Source organism: Eurosta solidaginis, chromosome 1 (genome assembly GCF_040869045.1).
Source record: "Eurosta solidaginis isolate ZX-2024a chromosome 1, ASM4086904v1, whole genome shotgun sequence".
Classification (NCBI taxonomy): domain Eukaryota; kingdom Metazoa; phylum Arthropoda; class Insecta; order Diptera; family Tephritidae; genus Eurosta; species Eurosta solidaginis.
The window spans coordinates 168,024,067-168,045,086 of NC_090319.1; the positions used below are offsets into that span (position 1 = coordinate 168,024,067).

Consider the following 21,020-nt stretch of genomic DNA (forward strand, 5'->3'; position numbering starts at 1 on the left):
GAAGCCACAGACCTGCCAACATACCGCTCTCAGAACCAGGGCTGTCTTCTTATGTCCCCAGAACACCATCTACATAACCCTGCAGTCAAACCAATTAGTTGTATACTAGAAGAATACTAGTTTGCCAAAAATTCCAACTAGTATGAGTTCTGTCTTTTTTCCATATTAGCAACTGGTATTTATAACACGGCGATGTCCTACGAACTATCAATTGCCAGCTTCTGCATCAGCATCATACCAATTGGCAAACTAGTCATTATATACAACAACATCATACCAGTTGACATACTAGTCATTATATACACCAACATCATACCAGATGACATACTAGTCAGCATACCCATCAGGGTCATACCAATTGACACAATAGTCAGCCTTTGCGCCAGCATAAAACAGATGACATACTAGTCATTATATACACCAATATCATAACAATTGACATACTAGTCAGTGTATTCAACATCAACATACCAGTTGCCATACTACTCAGTCTACGCATCAATGTAATAACAATTGACATACTAGTCGATATTTGCATCAGCATCCTACTATTTAATATACTAGTCTCAGTTGGGTTGAAAAATTACTTGAAAATTGATAAATTAGCTCAAATTTATGTTATTCATTATATTTCATATATATAAAATGTATGTATATATATACATATGTATATAACTTTAAAATTTATCACTTGAATACATTATACTTTGGAATAAATTTTAATAAAAATACGTACATATATATGAGAACTAAAAAGTAACAGAATAACACACGAATGTGACGCAATCTCAAGACGCAGGGCTAAGTTTATGAGTTCACCATGGCCAGAACATTCCCACATTAAATCCCTCAAGCCAAGAGAACTGCTAGGGTTCATCATGGAAGTCGGATGGGATGAGGTGCTGACCAATGGTCGCAGTGCAATCCTCAATAAATTATCTATCTATCTAACGGAGAAGGGACGAACCAGTAGTGGTTGACTGTGTAAAAACAGGCCAAGCTGCACTAGCGCCGTCCTGTTATGAGTGTTAATGGAGTTCAGAATGGTGGTAGTGATATGCACTTTACGGAAGTCATGCTTATGGCTGGATAACCGAACAATTTCATTTAATTGAGGTAATCATAACGGCTTTAAACGTTTTCGTTACTGACCAAAGGGATAATATCGGTATATACTGACTGGGTTTTCGGTCTTTCTCTGTTATTCTGGAAAGGCATAGGCTATTAACGACAAGTAGAAAAAATGTCCTAGGCTACTGATGCCCTCATGGCACAGGTGTTTTGGCATCGGTATAGGTCTTCCATCTGGGACTATTGATATGGATGGCTTGGCCTTTTCAATAACTTCTTTAACCTCTGTTGAGGGAACGGTGAGGGTTGACTCGTCATGCTTGTGTTTCTGTGCCCGTTGATTTGATCTAGCATTGTCAACTGAAGTATGCATTGCAAATTGGCTACAGAAAGCACTCGCGCATTTCCTCGAGCCGACAGACGAAATTCTAGTCAAATGAATTATTTAAATACTAACTAGTATTAATAACACCACAAAATTATAGCCAATGAACCATTCTAAAACTGACCAGTATGATGAACGCCACACAATTCTAGTCAATTAACTACTCATACACTAACTAGTATGAATAACACCACAAAATTATAGTCAATGAAATATTCAAAAGCTGACTAGTATGAATAAACCCACAAAATTCTAGTCAATGAACTAGAATGTTTGCTGACTACTTTGGCTTTTGACTGCAGGGTATAGATAGGGGCGTGCATGAAGCAATGCTTTGTGTATGTTATTTTTAGTGTAAGTGGCATCATCGACATTCGTGCTCACTGTGAATTTCTACGTGTGTATATATGAATTTACAATGTTCGCGAAAGAGAAGAGAGAAGGAATAACATTAGATAAAACGACCTAAAAACAAATAGAACCGAAATCCAAGAACTAGTTCACTTGTTCAGTTGAGAGACCCGGTCAATTCACTTGAGTTTTTTGACAGCCACAAATACACCCAGTGTACATGTGAGAATTCGGAGGATAGAGTTCAGAAAATGAAATAGCATGATGAAATATTTATTTTATATTTATTATCTCACTCTTTTTCTCACATTATATGCATGCGGATGGTGAAATTTGAAAATTGTCATTTCTTCGAAGTGCTAATTCCAATTCAGATTTGATCTGCGCGCAACCTCAGCGGTGGAAAAATTTATAAAATCAAAAAATTCTGCCGACGGACCCACGGAAAAATCAAATATTCCGGTAAGGATCATATAATTCTTTCTCGCCAACATCATTTTGTGTTAAAATACAAAAATAGAAGGGAAGATCTATGCCGAGCTTTCCTCCCAAATTTGTGACATACTCCATTTTTAATTTTGACTACAAATTGGCTTCCAAATACTGTGGATGTGCTTCCAGACGTGGCCCCTCGATTTTGATACATTTGTGGCAATTTGAATTCATGTATATTGTATAAAACTATAATGAATTACAATTGTTTGAGCGGCCTATGTGCGCTAGTGCTTCTACAGTTGCCGCGTGTAAGCGAAGCGTTCATAGTCACCGTTGACGCACACAATGAATGCTTTTTCGAGAATGTGGAAGGTGGCACAAAATTTGGTGTAACATTTGAAATTATTGAAGGTGGTTTCCTGGATATTGACATCAAAATAACTGACCCGGATAATAATGTTATACATTACAGTGAGAAGGAATCTTATGCCAAGGTATATACCACAACAGCAACCGTATAATGTGTGCTAATACAACTAATATAATTCAAATATTACTGATGACTATTTTTGTATTATTTTCTTTAGCAACCACCTGCACCTGGTACTGGTATATATCAACAGCCGCAACAGTATGATCAAGCCCAACGCCGTTTAGATCTCGATCAGATGCCAAATCCGATAAGCGTTCTCATTGAAAAACAAAATAGCGCTGGTGGTGCTTTTATTACTAATGAACAGTGTTTATTACCACCATTGGTGACCACAAAATATGTGGTACAATATCAGGGTAACTCCTCGCCACGTTACGTTAGGTGCTGATATTCGAAATTAATATTTTCTTTGGCAATTACATTGATCTTTCTCGTTTGCAGGTCCCCTTTGTATTGCATACCTGCAACAGCTGATTTATTAAAAACAACAGCTTTGCCCATTACACTTACCGTCTCACCAATGGCACGCACGGGTGAGCGTGAATATGAGCCACCTATTGTAAATTTTGGTGAATTGGGTCTAATTAGATGTAATCATTGCAAGGCTCATATACAATTTGTAGATGCTGGTCGTCGTTTCCAATGTCTTTGTGAAAAGTAACAACATATGGTAAAAAAAAAATCGTTCACTTTTACTTGTGTTCATTGACTTATACTTTTTCTCAACAGTGCCAACTGAATATTTCCAACAATTGCGCCACACCGGACAGTGTGTCGATAAATATAACGTCCTGAACTTGTATTGGGTACATATGAGTTTTTGTGTAAAAAATGTTTGGGTACCGATAGCTCTCAAGGTAAACCTCAACTCATATCCAACATCAATGCCTCGAAATCAATTGTGGACGCTGTACGCACTATATTGGAGCCACGCAGTATGGACAAGCATATTGTTGATTCCAGTGGTAAGGCCACAATTTCAAATGAAGGTGCTGCCATTATGAAACTATTGGATATTGTGCATCCAGCCGTAAAACTCTAGTCGACATCGCCAAATATCAAGATGCTGGGTAAGTTTTTTGTTATATTGGAATGTGTAAAATAAAAAATGTTATCTTATCAGGTCGGCGATGGCACCACTTCAGTAGTACTTTAAGCAGGTGAAATCTTAAAACAAGTTAAGCCATATGTTGTGGCAGGCGTGCATGCACGTCATCATTAAAGCTATACGTAAAGCATTACAATTATGCATGACCAAAATATTACATGGCTGTACATGTCCAAGCGCCAATCAAAGCAACAACAACGTGCGTTATTGAAAAAATGCGCTGCCACAGCAATGTCCTCCAAACTTATTCATCAACAAAAAGATTTCTTTTCTAAAATGGCTGTGGACGCTGTACTTTTCTTTGATGGACAACGTCATACAAAAAATATAAAATCGCATTATTAAATATAGAATTGGAATTCAAGGCTGAGCGTGGTAATGCTGAAGTACGTGTTGATAATGTTCAAGAGTATCAGAAAATTGTTGATGCTGAATGGCGTATTCTGTACAATAAACTAGCTAGGTAAGGCGCCAATGTTGTGCTATCTAAACTACCAATTGGTGATGTTGGTACACAGTATTTTGCAGATTGTGATATTTCTGTTGTGTTCGTGTACCAGAAGAAGATTTGAAACGTACAATGAAAGCTTGTGGTGGTACTGTTATGACTACAGCTAATGATGTTAATTCAAGTGTTTTGGGTGAACGTGATTTCTTTGAAGAACGTCAAGTTGTTGGTGAATGTTTCAACATTTTCCAAGGTTTGATAGTGGGTTTGACATTTATTTTATTTTCATAGTTTATAATTATTTAAAGTTGCGTTAATGCTAGAACATGCACATTGATTTTTCGTGGCGTTGCCGAACAATTTTTGGAAGAAACTGAGCTTCGTTACATGATGCTATAATGATTGTGCGGCATACAATTAAACATGATTCTGTTGTTGCTGGTAGCCAAAATACAAATTGAAAAGAATGTCTAATCTTAAATTGTTAAGTAATATAATGAAAAGATTGTGTCCAACTTCGAAAGAAAACACTATAAAATTTGTCTCAGTGAAATGATAATTATTGCTTTTGGTTGTTAGTTTTGAGGCATCGTCTTCGAGTGCCTTCTGATCGTATATGCTGTTTCTTTTGCGAACTACCTGTAAGGCGTTAACTGATCAGTAACGTCGCCGCGGACTCGTTCAGTGTAATGTAGCTCAGCTCTATAACAAAACAGTCAAAACATGTTTGTACACCAAAGCAAACGAGGGACTCAAGGGGTTGATAAGCGACAAAGCTTTATAGGTTCAGAGCTTCCGCAACCCAATTGTCAACCTCATCTACGCGAGGGGAATCCTGTTACAAATATGAATGTATAACACACTTATTTAGTAGGCGAGGCTCTGCCGACCCCAAGTTCCTCGTGGGGTGGGGCGGGATAGCTTAGAAGCGTTAATGTGATCATATTAATCGTTCCCTAGATGTTGTTGTAGCAGTGCTTCGCCCCATCCAATTGGTCTGACCGATCACAAATTGTCATCAATGTCTTCTAACGGGAGTCCAAGGAACTTGCTGTTTCAACAGAGATGGACCATAATGAGAGGGGTGTTAGAGACGTTTATTCCACAATACAGTTAAAGAGATGGTTGGTGTCATGTGGGGACACAGTGCAAGCAGGGACATTTTGTTTGTCGGCGTTGATTCTGGATAGATACGGGTTTAACCTCTTACAGTATCCAGATCGAAGTTGGGCTAAAGTGACTCGCGTTTGCCTAGGGAGTGTGCGTTCCTCTTCTGCAAGTTTAGGGAATTGTTCTTGAGTACTGGATTCACCGGGAAATTCCTGACATAGAGGTCCGACGCCTGTTTATGGAGTTTACCAAGGACCTGCTTATGTTTTTTGGCTTCATACGGCTGTGTTCTCAGGTGCCGTATTTCCTCATAGTGCTTACGGAGGTGAGTCCTTAAGCCCCTGGGCGGTGTTGGCTCATCAATCAGATGTCTGTTGGGATGCCCAGGTTTCTGGGTATTCAACAGAAACTCTTTGATTAGCATTTCATTTCACAGCAATCGGATTCATCGACACCTTTGAATATTCTTGATCTGAGAAAATCTAATCTAAATTTCTACTTAGCTTTAAGTTGCAGAGTTAGGTAGATTCAAATAATCAAATTTTATGTTCGAAACCATGGAAACAACTCAAATTTTGCACGAATATAACACACTTCTGAATTGTCCAAATATAAAGTTAGCAGCTGCAGCAATATAGCTCAAAACAATTAATATATGTATTTTGTATGTAATTACTAATGTACTTACTTTTTTTTTTATATTAAATGTTTTAATTTAAGTTGCAATTTCATGTACATATGAGGCTCCAAGATGCAAAACCGGGATAAATGTTTATATTATATGTTATGTTTTGCTATTATAATTAAAAATAAATATTGAAAATTTAATTTTTTGGTTGATATTTTATTCATGTGGCTGCTCCAGGTAAAGTAAATCGGCAGGTAAAATTCAAGTTATATGGCGGTTATATAAATGGTAAAACCGCAGTAAAATTTATTGTCAAAAGGCTCGAAACTGTAGAGTGAAATGACCGAAGAAATGACCGCCATTTGACGAGCATTGTGACGTGTGTGAGCAGAACAGTGCTATGCTCACATCCTATAAGTGGGAGCGGAATGCACGATCACATTAATAGGAACGAAAAGGAAAATTTGGTCACAAAAGTTCATCACGTCCATGCAAACGTGACTATGAATATAACCGCTGCAAAAAGTCACAATCACCCCTATTACGGTATCCGACGAATGTTATCCGCGGTGAATGCGAATCGAATTGAGAAGATCTGTAGGCCGATTCTGTAACTCTTAACAATAAGAAAACTTGTTAGCTTAGTCAAAAGCTTTTGCCGTTTGCACTAACAATTCATTGATTCTGTAACTCGGTATAAACAATGGCTGATTGTTCAAAGTAATGATATGTGGCATCTCCGGCGAAAAAATGCGAAAAACACAAAGAGGAAATGTCAAAAGTAAGTTTGTGCGCGCAGAATTATTTTTACAAAAGTGGAAATAATTCGGGGAATTTTGATCGCGGTTATTATTATATAAATTAAACGTAAGTACATAGTGCAGTGCATATTTTGCTAACTGAAAGTGTTTAAACTATTTGTATTTTACTAGGATGTGTGATAAAGCAAAAAGGAGTCGTGCTTCGGGTGAGCAGTTGAGTGCAATGCTCGATTTTTTTATTTCCACCCCGAATCTTGCCAGCGGAAAGTTCCAAAAATTGCATGGAAAGTTGGAGAACAAAAAAAAGTGGACCGGTAAAGACGGTTGAGCAGTGGCAAAATATAAGTTTATCTTGATTTATTTTCAAACAAGAAAGGCGCTTTTTTGTCCCCTCCTTTTCGTGTTCGTTTGGACAATAGAGGAAAAACTTCGAAATACTTTTGCGTTTGTTTTTAAAATGTCCGATTTTAAAAAGGTAAAAATGTCACTTTTTCTGCCCTGTGAAACCATTATTAGTAAAATGTAGTTGAAACATTTCTTTCGTCATGGCATAGCTCTTTCTTTCCATTAGCTTACAACTGCTAAGACACGTCTAAAAATGTCGGGAGAGAGGTATCAAAAGATGTGTTTTGACCTCGTTACCAAAACCCGAAAGTGGAAATTAAAAATTTAGTTCTGTATATACATTTGAAATTGTTAAATAAACTAAAGCCAAAGCTCGGGCATAACAAAACAGAGTATGTGGGGTCCGCTTGTAACAAATAAAATATAAAAATATCTTTTTCTATATAGGTCTGGCGGGATTTAAAAATTCGCACATCTACTCATGTGCACGATCTGAAGAAGGAACAGAATATGACTGGAAACAGACCCCTTCAACAAACTCCTCTTACCAACTTGAAGAAAAAAGTCATAGATTTAGTAGGGATCACCTACATGGAAGGAGAGTCAGATGTTAACGAGAATATTCCCATGCAAGAAGTAATTCGTTTTGTATCATCTTTTATGTGCTCATCAAATTTCCTTTTAATCATGCGTTTATAGGATCTGCAATTGTTCATGGAACACGATGAAGATTTTCAACTGGTCGTAGATGACGAGGAGACCTCTGAATTACCGTCATTAAATCTGCCCGAAGGCGAATCGGAATGACGGTGCGAAACTCCAAAAACCCCAAACCGTACACCACGTAGGGGAAGTAAGAGGAAGCGGTCTGAAGAATCACCCATCACAACAACATTTTTAAAGATTGCCGAAACACAAGCCGAAATACAAAGGGTATACACGCATATGGTAAAACACTACATTTCATTGCAAAAATTGTTTCTTTTATTAGATGCATGTAGAGTCCTCGCAGAACCAGATTGAGGCAATAAATAGAATGGCTGCTGCCACAGAAAAAATGGCAGACGCAATGCGCAATGGTAGCATTTAGCGAGGGGGTGAAAACCTGTGCGAATGTTTTCACGCAATTTACATATTCTTTTGGTCCTCCGCAGTAGATACTTAGTTTGTAAAAAACTTTTTTTTGCATACTAAAAATTTCGGAAATTTGGCTTCAAGTGATGGTTTTTTTAAAACCACCGTATCCTTCTAAACTGTAACAATAACTTAAATATTAATCAATATGTTGTATAAGTCCATTTTTATTTTATTTTATGAAAGGCATTGCACGCAATTCGAAACAAAAGCAAGCGAACGGGTAATATTTAAATTTTATTAAGTTAAATTTTCAGTCGTTTGTAATGCATATTACTAAGTTTAAAAATTAATGATACAGGATGTACGGTATCATCAGGTTCATGATGTAGTTGTCTCACTGATTTTCAGAATACCTAGAAATACTTAAAATAACCCTTCTGATTCTCACAAAAAATAATAAAGGACTACTATCTCCACAGATTTTGAAACTTCAAAGATTTAGTCTAATTTCCGGCAATACACCGTTTTGCTTAATGACCAAAATTCACTTTTTATGCATTTTGGCATGCAATAAAATATTTTGCACGTGGGTTGCCTGAAAATCTCTTAACAAGGATTTTTTCAATTAATTTTTTAAAAGTGCATTATTGCTTAAAATTTTGTACCCATTTACTTAATGAACAAATTATACACCAATCGAAATTATAAAACCTATGGAATACGAAGGGTTTAATAAATAAATTTTATTTCACTGTATAGAGGATATTATTACTGTATAATTTGTTCCTTACGCAAATGGTTGCATTATTCGAAAAAATGTCCTTTAGAGAAAATAATTTAAAGTATCATTGCAAGGATATTTCCAGGCAACCAACCCTCAAAATATTTGCATGCATTCCAAAATGCATATACAGTACATTTCGTTCATTGAGCAGATGGGTCAAGGTCGTTGTATATCTGGATCTCCTACTATTTGAGTACACTTTTCATTGTACTGAGGTTCTTCGTTCTACTACACTTCACCCTTTTAATTGCTTTTGTTTTGACCTTTTTGTGCAATGATTTTCATTTGTCTTTTATTAAAGTAAAATGTAATACAAATGTTATACTTCTCCAACAGAAATTACAAGAAAATTTTTTAAAGTAAAATGTAATACAAATGTAATACTTCTCCAACAGAAACAACAAGAAAATTTTTTAAAGTAAAATGTAATACAAATGTAATTATTCTCCAACATATATTACAAGAAAATTTTATTTGTAAAAATGACTAAAATAATGGTTGACACATAATTTGAAAAAAAGAACAGTTATTTAAAAATATTTAGGCTTAAATTTGATGTATTATATTTTTAAATAACTATTCTTTTTTTTCAAATTATATGTCAGCCATTATTTTAGTCATTTTTACAAATAAAATTTGGCATTGTATAAGTGGCATTTAAAGTAAAATAAATAAATTTTGCGCGTCTTAAGTACGGATTTACATAATACGTTTTTTTATGTGCTCAGCCATTTCCGAGATACATACATAGCACAAATTGCCACTCAAACTTTACATCATGATAGATTACTGATAAATGAAGACTTTTAATGTCACTTATGCAATGCCAAACTATGCCTGTTTCCAGCTTATTATCTCAAAATTTTTTTTTTATCCTTTTATTTTGTAAAATTTCTTACATACATATATATTTTTTTACTGAATTCTATCACAAATTTTATTTTTACAAATTAATTACAATGTTTTTTTTTTGTAATTTTAATATATATAAGTTTCTGTGTACGGTGTGGTGTATTGCATTTGATTTGTTTATTCAAATTAATGTTAATTATCGTTATCTTAAAACATGACTGAAATATTATTCGTATTTCTAAATAAACTATGTATTATCTGTATTTACGTTTGTTAGTATGTATACATTTTTATAAATGTGTTATTCTTGAAAATTATGTGTTGATTTTAAACGATTGATTAAGAATATTGCATTTGCTCTAGGAGTTCGAATTTCATGTGCTTCATAAAACTCGGAACGTATTTGTAACTCTACTATATTCCTATAGTAAAATCATGATATAACACATCTCTTCGAATGTAGTAAATTGCAATGTCGCATATTATATATTGAATTGAACTATTTTATAATTAAAATGACATTTTTAAAGGTTTTGTTTTCCATAAAGGCTTTGATCCTAAAGAAAATCGAAATTCCAAAGCCATTTATTTTGCTCAAAAAGTTTTTGAAAAAAGTGTTGAAATGACCAATTGTTCAGTAGTTTAACTTGCCTTTGAAGCGCAATATGTTCGACTCTTGTATATCTAGTTTTACGTTTTTGAAATAAAAATTTTTTCTTGTACACTTTTTAGTTTTCGAAAGCCTTTACCTGACGAAAAGTGCAATTCTATTTGAGCAATATATTTTTTAGTTTTAGGTGTTTTCGAAATTAAACATTTTTTTTAATATAAAACTTTAAAAATAAAGAAATGTTTCTGAATCATTTTTTTCTTGCTTTTATTTTGAAAAGCGGGATCAGTGGTTTTAAAAGTTTTCAGATATATTTGCTTTTCCTGTATGCAGAATTATTCAAACATGCTCATTCCATTTCAAGACACCCGGTCCGCGCAGGTGATGATTTTTGATTTTGATGAAATTTTAATATGTTGTTCTTTGGTCAAAATAATGAAACACGTGTATTTTTTTTCCTCAAAAAATTTTCTTTCGGATTTATCGGCAATTGAATTCCATAAAATGCAGTCGATATTTTATTCACCTATTTTTTCAACTGTCAATAACTTTGTCAAAAATTAACCGATTCTCATGATTTTTTCTTTGAAATGTTCGTTATTATATTTAATTTTATATATCTTTATAAACAATAGCATATAGTGTAAAAAAAAGTTTGTTTAGTATTTAGTAAAAATGTATGACTTTTTTCAAAAATTCGTTTCTCAAAAAACGTTATCTTTTTTTTGCTTAAACTTTCTATATTGAGTGAACAGTTCATATTTAAACTTGGGTAAATATTTGGCCAACGCTCGTTGTTTTCGAAATTGCATAAATACATATATGGCGAAAAAAAAGTTTAATATTCAAAATTTCATATCTGGAAAACAACAAGTTTCGGCTAATAGGCATTTAGCCAAGTTGAAATATGAACTGTTCACTCAATATAGAAAAAGTAAGGTTTTTTGAGAATTAATTTTTGAAAAAAGTCATAAATTTTTACTAAATACTAAACAAACTTTTTTTACACTATATGCTATTGTTTATAAAGTTATATAAAAGTAAATATAATAACGAACATTTCAAAGAAAAAATCATGAGAATCGGTTAATTTTTGACAAAGTTATTGACAGTTGAAAAAATAGGTGAATAAAATACCGACTGCATTTTCTGCATGGAATTCAATTGCCGATAAATCCCCAAACAAATTTTTTTTGAGGAAAAAAGACATACACGTGTTTCATTATTTTGACCAAAGAACAACATATTAAAATTTCATCAAATTAAAAATCATGTCCTACGCGGACCGGGTGTCTTGAAATGGAATGAGCCAACACTAATTGTGGCAATAAATGATTTTTTCGCAATTTCGATGAAATTAAAGTTTTTATCTACATTTGTATTTTATTTTCGAAACGGACATAATGTTGCAGGTTATATAGTTTTGAATATTTTTATACCCGAAATGAAGTTTTTAAAGATTAACATATTTCCATAAAGGCTTTTCAAGAAAATCGAAATTCGAAAGCCAACTTTTATTTTGCTCAAAAAGTTTTTCGAAAGTTTTCACACTGACAAATCCATTGTTTTTAAGGTCTTTTTAATAGTAAAGGGAAAACATTGGGAATCCTTGGACAATATCCAGCATGTGTAAAAATAATATTACTTATAAAAAAAAGTTGTGCAATTATCCGTTGTTCGACACGTTTTGCAATTGAACTTGGCACACCATCATCGGAACCAACTTGTATTTGTATTTCGGGATCATAAACAATCTTATCGTCGAAGTCGGGTGTCTGATCGCTTAGCTGTATATTATGCAATGTTGCGCACGCGTTAACTATTTTTCCGGCAAAACTAGGCTTATAGAGGAGTACTCTTTGGCGGTATAAACACCGCCATGTACTTTTAAGGACGCCAAAGAGTCCCTCGATAGGATTGCGTGCTTTGCACAGCGCCTCGTTGTACCGAAAGTTAGGCGTTCCTTTAGTCTCGTTTGGTAGAGGTGTCATCAGCCATGGCTCCAACGGATGTCCAGAATCGCCTGTAATTTGGTGCTTTTGATATTGCACAGTCAAACGGAATTAAACAACTTACCTATCAAAAACGTGTTTAAATTTCCATTTTCGTATGAGCGTTGCAATACCCGATGCACTGCAGAGGAGGTCCAAATAAACGAGTCATGTCTTGCTCCAGGAAATTTCGCATTCACGTTTAAATTTCTAAGGTGGGGATCGCATATCTGCAAATTTTAACAAGCAGACACTATTAATAAAGTTCTTTCGGTTAAGTGTGTTGTTCTTACCATTTGCACGTTGATCGAATGTTACCCATGATGATTGACGTAATTCGATTCATTATCCTTTGGACCCAAAATTGACACGTGAGTGAAATCGATTGCACCGATAGTGCCCGGTACAAATGGTGAAGGCGCTGATGCAAAAAATTCCTTTGCCGCCTGGCGCTCTATTTGGGTCATAGGGAATTTTATGTGATTGAAAAACAGCGAATTGTTTATTGCATCAGTCACACGATGTACGCAACGGCTTATTGAGGTTTGGCTCATGGAAATTCCCCACTGCTCTCCCACCGGGCGCTGGTAGCATCCAGTGGCATAAAACCTTGACACTGCTAGAACCTATCACCATTTTAAATATCACATATAATGCATGTATAAAAATTAGTTTATAGCCTATAGGACCTATGTACCTGCTTATCGGGTGATAGCGCTGTTATTCTTGTTCCTTTTAACTGTATATTCAGATGCGACATTATATCCTTAGCTATACCGGGACTCAATCTATACAATTTACGGAACTCCGTTGAAGTTAAGTCGAATGGATCATCAACTTCCCGGAGCCGGCGCGGGTCAACAGTAGGCATATTTAGTTGCTCATTACGGGACAGATGCAATCTAATATACTCGAATGCCATTTTTCACAATATTCACAAAATTTGTAATTATTTATTTTAGATTATCAAAACTGAGTAAACAATACAAATGTCATTAACAACACAAAATGAAATGTCTTTAGGCTAGCCACAAAAATAAACAAAGAAAATCAGCTGATTGATATTGTTGCCAATAAGCAAGTTCAAGTATTATCTAAAATGTTACAGAATCGCATAACAACAAAGAAAATTGCTAAACAGAGAAAACAAAAAGAAATGTCGTTTAAATTTGTTACAAAATCGGCCTACTTATATTCTCATAATCGATCGACAATTCAGCTCGCCAATAAAATTTTGTAGATAAAGCAGTTCGGCGATTCCCCGCATTCCGATAACCGCAATAGAAACGCAATAGCTGTCATTTGTTCTAAGTGTCATTCGCTAAAAAGCTGTTGCGAATTGAAAAGAAAAATTTTACATAACGCGCAATAAAGTTAAAATAGAATCAATAAAAGGTTAGTTTTTTTTTTTTAATAATTTGGGAAAAATTTAAACAACGTGACATCAGGACGGACAAGGCGACAGCTGTTTCGATTATACCTTGTAAATCTCTTCAAAGCCTTTTCTCCCGGGAGTGGGAGTCGAACTCGCACTCCTACGATAGTTGAAATGGTTGTAAACGCATTCAGCTACGTCATGCCTGTTGTAAAGTTCTTCCCAATTGCCTTCTTTTTTGCATATTTTAATCTTTTACACATTGCATACTTCGTATGGAATTATGTGTTAAAGCTATGCTTGGTACGGCGGTTTTCAAAGAAACTTTGGTTTTTGTTGCTGTTTTCGTTCTATTTATAGAACTACAACGATTTAACCAATTTTGTCTGCTTGTATGATTTTAATAATCGGGGATTGCCCATATTGCTTTTCTAAATGTATGAAAACATTTATTTGAAGCAATTTTTTAATTTTATAATTTATTTAATAATTTGGGAAAAATTTAAACAACGTGACATCAGGACGGACAAGGCGACAGCTGTTTCGATTATACCTTGTAAATCTCTTCAAAGCCTTTTCTCCCGGGAGTGGGAGTCGAACTCGCACTCCTACGATAGTTGAAATGGTTGTAAACGCATTCAGCTACGTCATGCCTGTTGTAAAGTTCTTCCCAATTGCTTTCTTTTTTGCATATTTTAATCTTTTACACATTGCATACTTCGTATGCAATTATGTGTTAAAGCTATGCTTGGTACGGCGGTTTTCAAAGAAACTTTGGTTTTTGTTGCTGTTTTCGTTCTATTTATAGAACTACAACGAATTAACCAATTTTGTCTGTTTGTATGATTTTCATAATCGGGGATTGCCCATATTGCTTTTCTAAATGTATGAAAACATTTATTTGAAGCAATTTTTTAATTTTATAATTTATTTAATAATTTGGGAAAAATTTAAACAACGTGACATCAGGTCGGACAAGGCGACAGCTGTTTCGATTATACCTTGTAAATCTCTTCAAAGCCTTTTCTCCCGGGAGTGGGAGTCGAACTCGCACTCCTACGATAGTTGAAATGGTTGTAAACGTATTCAGCTACGTCATGCCTGTTGTAAAGTTCTTCCCAATTGCCTTCTTTTTTGCATATTTTAATCTTTTACACATTGCATACTTCGTATGCAATTATGTGTTAAAGCTATGCTTGGTACGGCGGTTTTCAAAGAAACTTTGGTTTTTGTTGCTGTTTTCGTTCTATTTATAGAACTACAACGATTTAACCAATTTTGTCTGCTTGTATGATTTTAATAATCGGGGATTGCCCATATTGCTTTTCTAAATGTATGAAAACATTTATTTGAAGCAATTTTTTAATTTTATAATTTATTTAATAATTTGGGAAAAATTTAAACAACGTGACATCAGGACGGACAAGGCGACAGCTGTTTCGATTATACCTTGTAAATCTCTTCAAAGCCTTTTCTCCCGGGAGTGGGAGTCGAACTCGCACTCCTACGATAGTTGAAATGGTTGTAAACGCATTCAGCTACGTCATGCCTGTTGTAAAGTTCTTCCCAATTGCTTTCTTTTTTGCATATTTTAATCTTTTACACATTGCATACTTCGTATGCAATTATGTGTTAAAGCTATGCTTGGTACGGCGGTTTTCAAAGAAACTTTGGTTTTTGTTGCTGTTTTCGTTCTATTTATAGAACTACAACGAATTAACCAATTTTGTCTGTTTGTATGATTTTCATAATCGGGGATTGCCCATATTGCTTTTCTAAATGTATGAAAACATTTATTTGAAGCAATTTTTTAATTTTATAATTTATTTAATAATTTGGGAAAAATTTAAACAACGTGACATCAGGTCGGACAAGGCGACAGCTGTTTCGATTATACCTTGTAAATCTCTTCAAAGCCTTTTCTCCCGGGAGTGGGAGTCGAACTCGCACTCCTACGATAGTTGAAATGGTTGTAAACGTATTCAGCTACGTCATGCCTGTTGTAAAGTTCTTCCCAATTGCCTTCTTTTTTGCATATTTTAATCTTTTACACATTGCATACTTCGTATGCAATTATGTGTTAAAGCTATGCTTGGTACGGCGGTTTTCAAAGAAACTTTGGTTTTTGTTGCTGTTTTCGTTCTATTTATAGAACTACAACGAATTAACCAATTTTGTCTGTTTGTATGATTTTAATAATCGGGGATTGCCCATATTGCTTTTCTAAATGTATGAAAACATTTATTTGAAGCAATTTTTTAATTTTATAATTTATTTAATAATTTGGGAAAAATTTAAACATCGTGACATCAGGACGGACAAGGCGACAGCTGTTTCGATTATACCTTGTAAATCTCTTCAAAGCCTTTTCTCCCGGGAGTGGGAGTCGAATTCGCACTCCTACGATAGTTGAAATGGTTGTAAACGCATTCAGCTACGTCATGCCAGTTGTAAGTTCTTCCCAATTACCTTCTTTTTTGCATGTTTTAATCTTTTACACATTGCATACTTCGTATGCAATTATGTGTTAAAGCTATGCTTGGTATGGCGGTTTTCAAAGAAACTTTGGTTTTTGTTGCTGTTTTCGTTCTATTTATAGAACTACAACGAATTAACCAATTTTGTCTGTTTGTATGATTTTAATAATCGGGGATTGCCCATATTGCTTTTCTAAATGTATGAAAACATTTATTTGAAGCAATTTTTTAATTTATTTAATAATTTGGGAAAAATTTAAACAACGTGACATCAGGACGGACAAGGCGACAGCTGTTTCTATTATACCTTGTAAATCTCTTCAAAGCCTTTTCTCCCGGGAGTGGGAGTCGAACTCGCACTCCTACGATAGTTGAAATGGTTGTAAACGCATTCAGCTACGTCATGCCTGTTGTAAAGTTCTTCCCAATTGCCTTCTTTTTTGCATATTTTAATCTTTTACACATTGCATACTTCGTATGCAATTATGTGTTAAAGCTATGCTTGGTATGGCGGTTTTCAAAGAAACTTTGGTTTTTGTTGCTGTTTTCGTTCTATTTATAGAACTACAACGACTTAACCAATTTTGTCTGTTTGTATGATTTTAATAATCGGGGATTGCCCATATTGCTTTTCTAAATGTATGAAAACATTTATTTAAAGCAATTTTTTAATTATATAATTTATTTAATAATTTGGGAAAAATTTAAACAACGTGACATCAGGACGGACAAGACGACAGCTGTTTCGATTATACCTTGTAAATCTCTTCAAAGCCTTTTCTCCCGGGAGTGGGAGTCGAACTCGCACTCCTACGATAGTTGAAATGGTTGTAAACGCATTCAGCTACGTCATGCCTGTTGTAAAGTTCTTCCCAATTGCCTTCTTTTTTGCATATTTTAATCTTTTACACATTGCATACTTCGTATGCAATTATGTGTTAAAGCTATGCTTGGTACGGCGGTTTTCAAAGAAACTTTGGTTTTTGTTGCTGTTTTCGTTCTATTTATAGAACTACAACGAATTAACCAATTTTGTCTGTTTATATGATTTTAATAATCGGGGATTGCCCATATTGCTTTTCTAAATGTATGAAAACATTTATTTGAAGCAATTTTTTAATTTATTTAATAATTTGGGAAAAATTTAAACAACGTGACATCAGGACGGACAAGGCGACAGCTGTTTCGATTATACCTTGTAAATCTCTTCAAAGCCTATTCTCCCGGGAGTGGGAGTCGAACTCGCACTCCTACGATAGTTCAAATGGTTGTAAACGCATTAAGCTACGTCATGCCTGTTGTAAAGTTCTTCCCAATTGCCTTCTTTTTTGCATATTTTAATCTTTTACACATTGCATACTTCGTATGCAATTATGTGTTAAAGCTATGCTTGGTACGGCGGTTTTCAAAGAAACTTTGGTTTTTGTTGCTGTTTTCGTTCTATTTATAGAACTACAACGAATTAACCAATTTTGTCTGTTTGTATGATTTTAATAATCGGGGATTGCCCATATTGCTTTTCTAAATGTATGAAAACATTTATTTGAAGCAATTTTTTAATTTTATAATTTATTTAATAATTTGGGAAAAATTTAAACAACGTGACATCAGGACGGACAAGGCGACAGCTGTTTCGATTATACCTTGTAAATCTCTTCAAAGCCTTTTCTCCCGGGAGTGGGAGTCGAACTCGCACTCCTACGATAGTTCAAATGGTTGTAAACGCATTCAGCTACGTCATGCCTGTTGTAAAGTTCTTCCCAATTGCCTTCTTTTTTGCATATTTTAATCTTTTACACATTGCATACTTCGTATGCAATTATGTGTTAAAGCTATGCTTGGTACGGCGGTTTTCAAAGAAACTTTGGTTTTTGTTGCTGTTTTCGTTCTATTTATAGAACTACAACGAATTAACCAATTTTGTCTGTTTGTATGATTTTAATAATCGGGGATTGCCCATATTGCTTTTCTAAATGTATGAAAACATTTATTTGAAGCAATTTTTTAATTTTATAATTTATTTAATAATTTGTGAAAAATTTAAACAACGTGACATCAGGACGGACAAGGCGACAGCTGTTTCGATTATACCTTGTAAATCTCTTCAAAGCCTTTTCTCCCGGGAGTGGGAGTCGAACTCGCACTCCTACTATAGTTGAAATGGTTGTAAACGCATTCAGCTACGTCATGCCTGTTGTAAAGTTCTTCCCAATTGCCTTCTTTTTTGCATATTTTAATCTTTTACACATTGCATACTTCGTATGCAATTATGTGTTAAAGCTATGCTTGGTACGGCGGTTTTCAAAGAAACTTTGGTTTTTGTTGCTGTTTTCGTTCTATTTATAGAACTACAACGATTTAACCAATTTTGTCTGCTTGTATGATTTTAATAATCGGGGATTGCCCATATTGCTTTTCTAAATGTATGAAAACATTTATTTGAAGCAATTTTTTAATTTTATAATTTATTTAATAATTTGGGAAAAATTTAAACAACGTGACATCAGGACGGACAAGGCGACAGCTGTTTCGATTATACCTTGTAAATCTCTTCAAAGCCTTTTCTCCCGGGAGTGGGAGTCGAACTCGCACTCCTACGATAGTTGAAATGGTTGTAAACGCATTCAGCTACGTCATGCCTGTTGTAAAGTTCTTCCCAATTGCTTTCTTTTTTGCATATTTTAATCTTTTACATATTGCATACTTCGTATGCAATTATGTGTTAAAGCTATGCTTGGTACGGCGGTTTTCAAAGAAACTTTGGTTTTTGTTGCTGTTTTCGTTCTATTTATAGAACTACAACGAATTAACCAATTTTGTCTGTTTGTATGATTTTAATAATCGGGGATTGCCCATATTGCTTTTCTAAATGTATGAAAACATTTATTTGAAGCAATTTTTTAATTTATTTAATAATTTGGGAAAAATTTAAACAACGTGACATCAGGACGGACAAGGCGACAGCTGTTTCGATTATACCTTGTAAATCTCTTCAAAGCCTTTTCTCCCGGGAGTGGGAGTCGAACTCGCACTCCTACGATAGTTGAAATGGTTGTAAACGCATTCAGCTACGTCATGCCTGTTGTAAAGTTCTTCCCAATTACCTTCTTTTTTGCATGTTTTAATCTTTTACACATTGCATACTTCGTATGCAATTATGTGTTAAAGCTATGCTTGGTATGGCGGTTTTCAAAGAAACTTTGGTTTTTGTTGCTGTTTTCGTTCTATTTATAGAACTACAACGAATTAACCAATTTTGTCTGTTTGTATGATTTTAATAATCGGGGATTGCCCATATTGCTTTTCTAAATGTATGAAAACATTTATTTGAAGCAATTTTTTAATTTATTTAATAATTTGGGAAAAATTTAAACAACGTGACATCAGGACGGACAAGGCGACAGCTGTTTCGATTATACCTTGTAAATCTCTTCAAAGCCTATTCTCCCGGGAGTGGGAGTCGAACTCGCACTCCTACGATAGTTCAAATGGTTGTAAACGCATTCAGCTACGTCATGCCTGTTGTAAAGTTCTTCCCAATTGCCTTCTTTTTTGCATATTTTAATCTTTTACACATTGCATACTTCGTATGCAATTATGTGTTAAAGCTATGCTTGGTACGGCGGTTTTCAAAGAAACTTTGGTTTTTGTTGCTGTTTTCGTTCTATTTATAGAACTACAACGAATTAACCAATTTTGTCTGTTTGTATGATTTTAATAATCGGGGATTGCCCATATTGCTTTTCTAAATGTATGAAAACATTTATTTGAAGCAATTTTTTAATTTTATAATTTATTTAATAATTTGGGAAAAATTTAAACAACGTGACATCAGGACGGACAAGGCGACAGCTGTTTCGATTATACCTTGTAAATCTCTTCAAAGCCTTTTCTCCCGGGAGTGGGAGTCGAACTCGCACTCCTACGATAGTTGAAATGGTTGTAAACGCATTCAGCTACGTCATGCCCGTTGTAACCGCCGTACCAAGCATAGCTTTAACACATAATTGCATACGAAGTATGCAATGTGTAAAAGATTAAAATATGCAAAAAAGAAGGCAATTGGGAAGAACTTTACAACAGGCATGACGTAGCTGAATGCGTTTACAGCCATTTCAACTATCGTAGGAGTGCGAGTTCGACTCCCACTCCCGGGAGAAAAGGCTTTGAAGAGATTTACAAGGTATAATCGAAACAGCTGTCGCCTTGTCCGTCCTGATGTCACGTTGTTTAAATTTTTCCCAAATTATTAAATAAATTATAAAATTAAAAAATTGCTTCAAATAAATGTTTTCATACATTTAGAAAAGCAATATGGGCAATCCCCGATTATTAAAATCATACAAACAGACAAAATTGGTTAATTCGTTGTAGTTCTATAAATAGAACGAAAACAGCAACAAAAACCAAAGTTTCTTTGAAAACCGCCGTACCAAGCATAGCTTTAACACATAATTGCATACGAAGTATGCAATGTGTAAAAGATTAAAATATGCAAAAAAGAAGGCAATTGGGAAGAACTTTACAACAGGCATGACGTAGCTGAATGCGTTTACAACCATTTCAACTATCGTAGGAGTGCGAGTTCGACTCCCACTCCCGGGAGAAAACGCTTTGAAGAGATTTACAAGGTATAATCGAAACAGCTGTCGCCTTGTCCGTCCTGATGTCACGTTGTTTAAATTTTTCCCAAATTATTAAATAAATTATAAAATTAAAAAATTGCTTCAAATAAATGTTTTCATACATTTAGAAAAGCAATATGGGCAATCCCCGATT

The 21,020-nt window shown here is 34.6% G+C and overlaps 1 protein-coding gene and 1 pseudogene across 1 annotated transcript; both read left to right on the forward strand.

The window, feature by feature from the left end:
• The first annotated feature begins 3,494 nt into the window (after window positions 1-3,494).
• LOC137239600 (T-complex protein 1 subunit eta pseudogene) lies at window positions 3,495-6,097 on the forward strand (annotated as a pseudogene).
• An 824-nt stretch (window positions 6,098-6,921) lies between these two features.
• On the forward strand, window positions 6,922-9,412 carry LOC137239602 (uncharacterized). The gene is made up of 4 exons (XM_067765095.1): window positions 6,922-7,205; window positions 7,523-7,711; window positions 7,775-8,008; window positions 8,067-9,412. Exons 1-3 carry the CDS (start codon window positions 7,188-7,190, stop codon window positions 7,880-7,882), a joined length of 315 nt encoding a protein of 104 aa, XP_067621196.1. The 5' UTR covers window positions 6,922-7,187; the 3' UTR covers window positions 7,883-8,008; window positions 8,067-9,412.
• Window positions 9,413-21,020: the final 11,608 nt, after the last annotated feature.

What these genes read in the sequence shown, in the direction of transcription:
- LOC137239602 (XM_067765095.1), top strand. An exon ending in AGAATATTCCCATGCAAGAA is followed by an intron (nt 7,712 to 7,774) that starts GTAATTCGTTTT and finishes ATGCGTTTATAG; the next exon opens with GATCTGCAATTGTTCATGGA.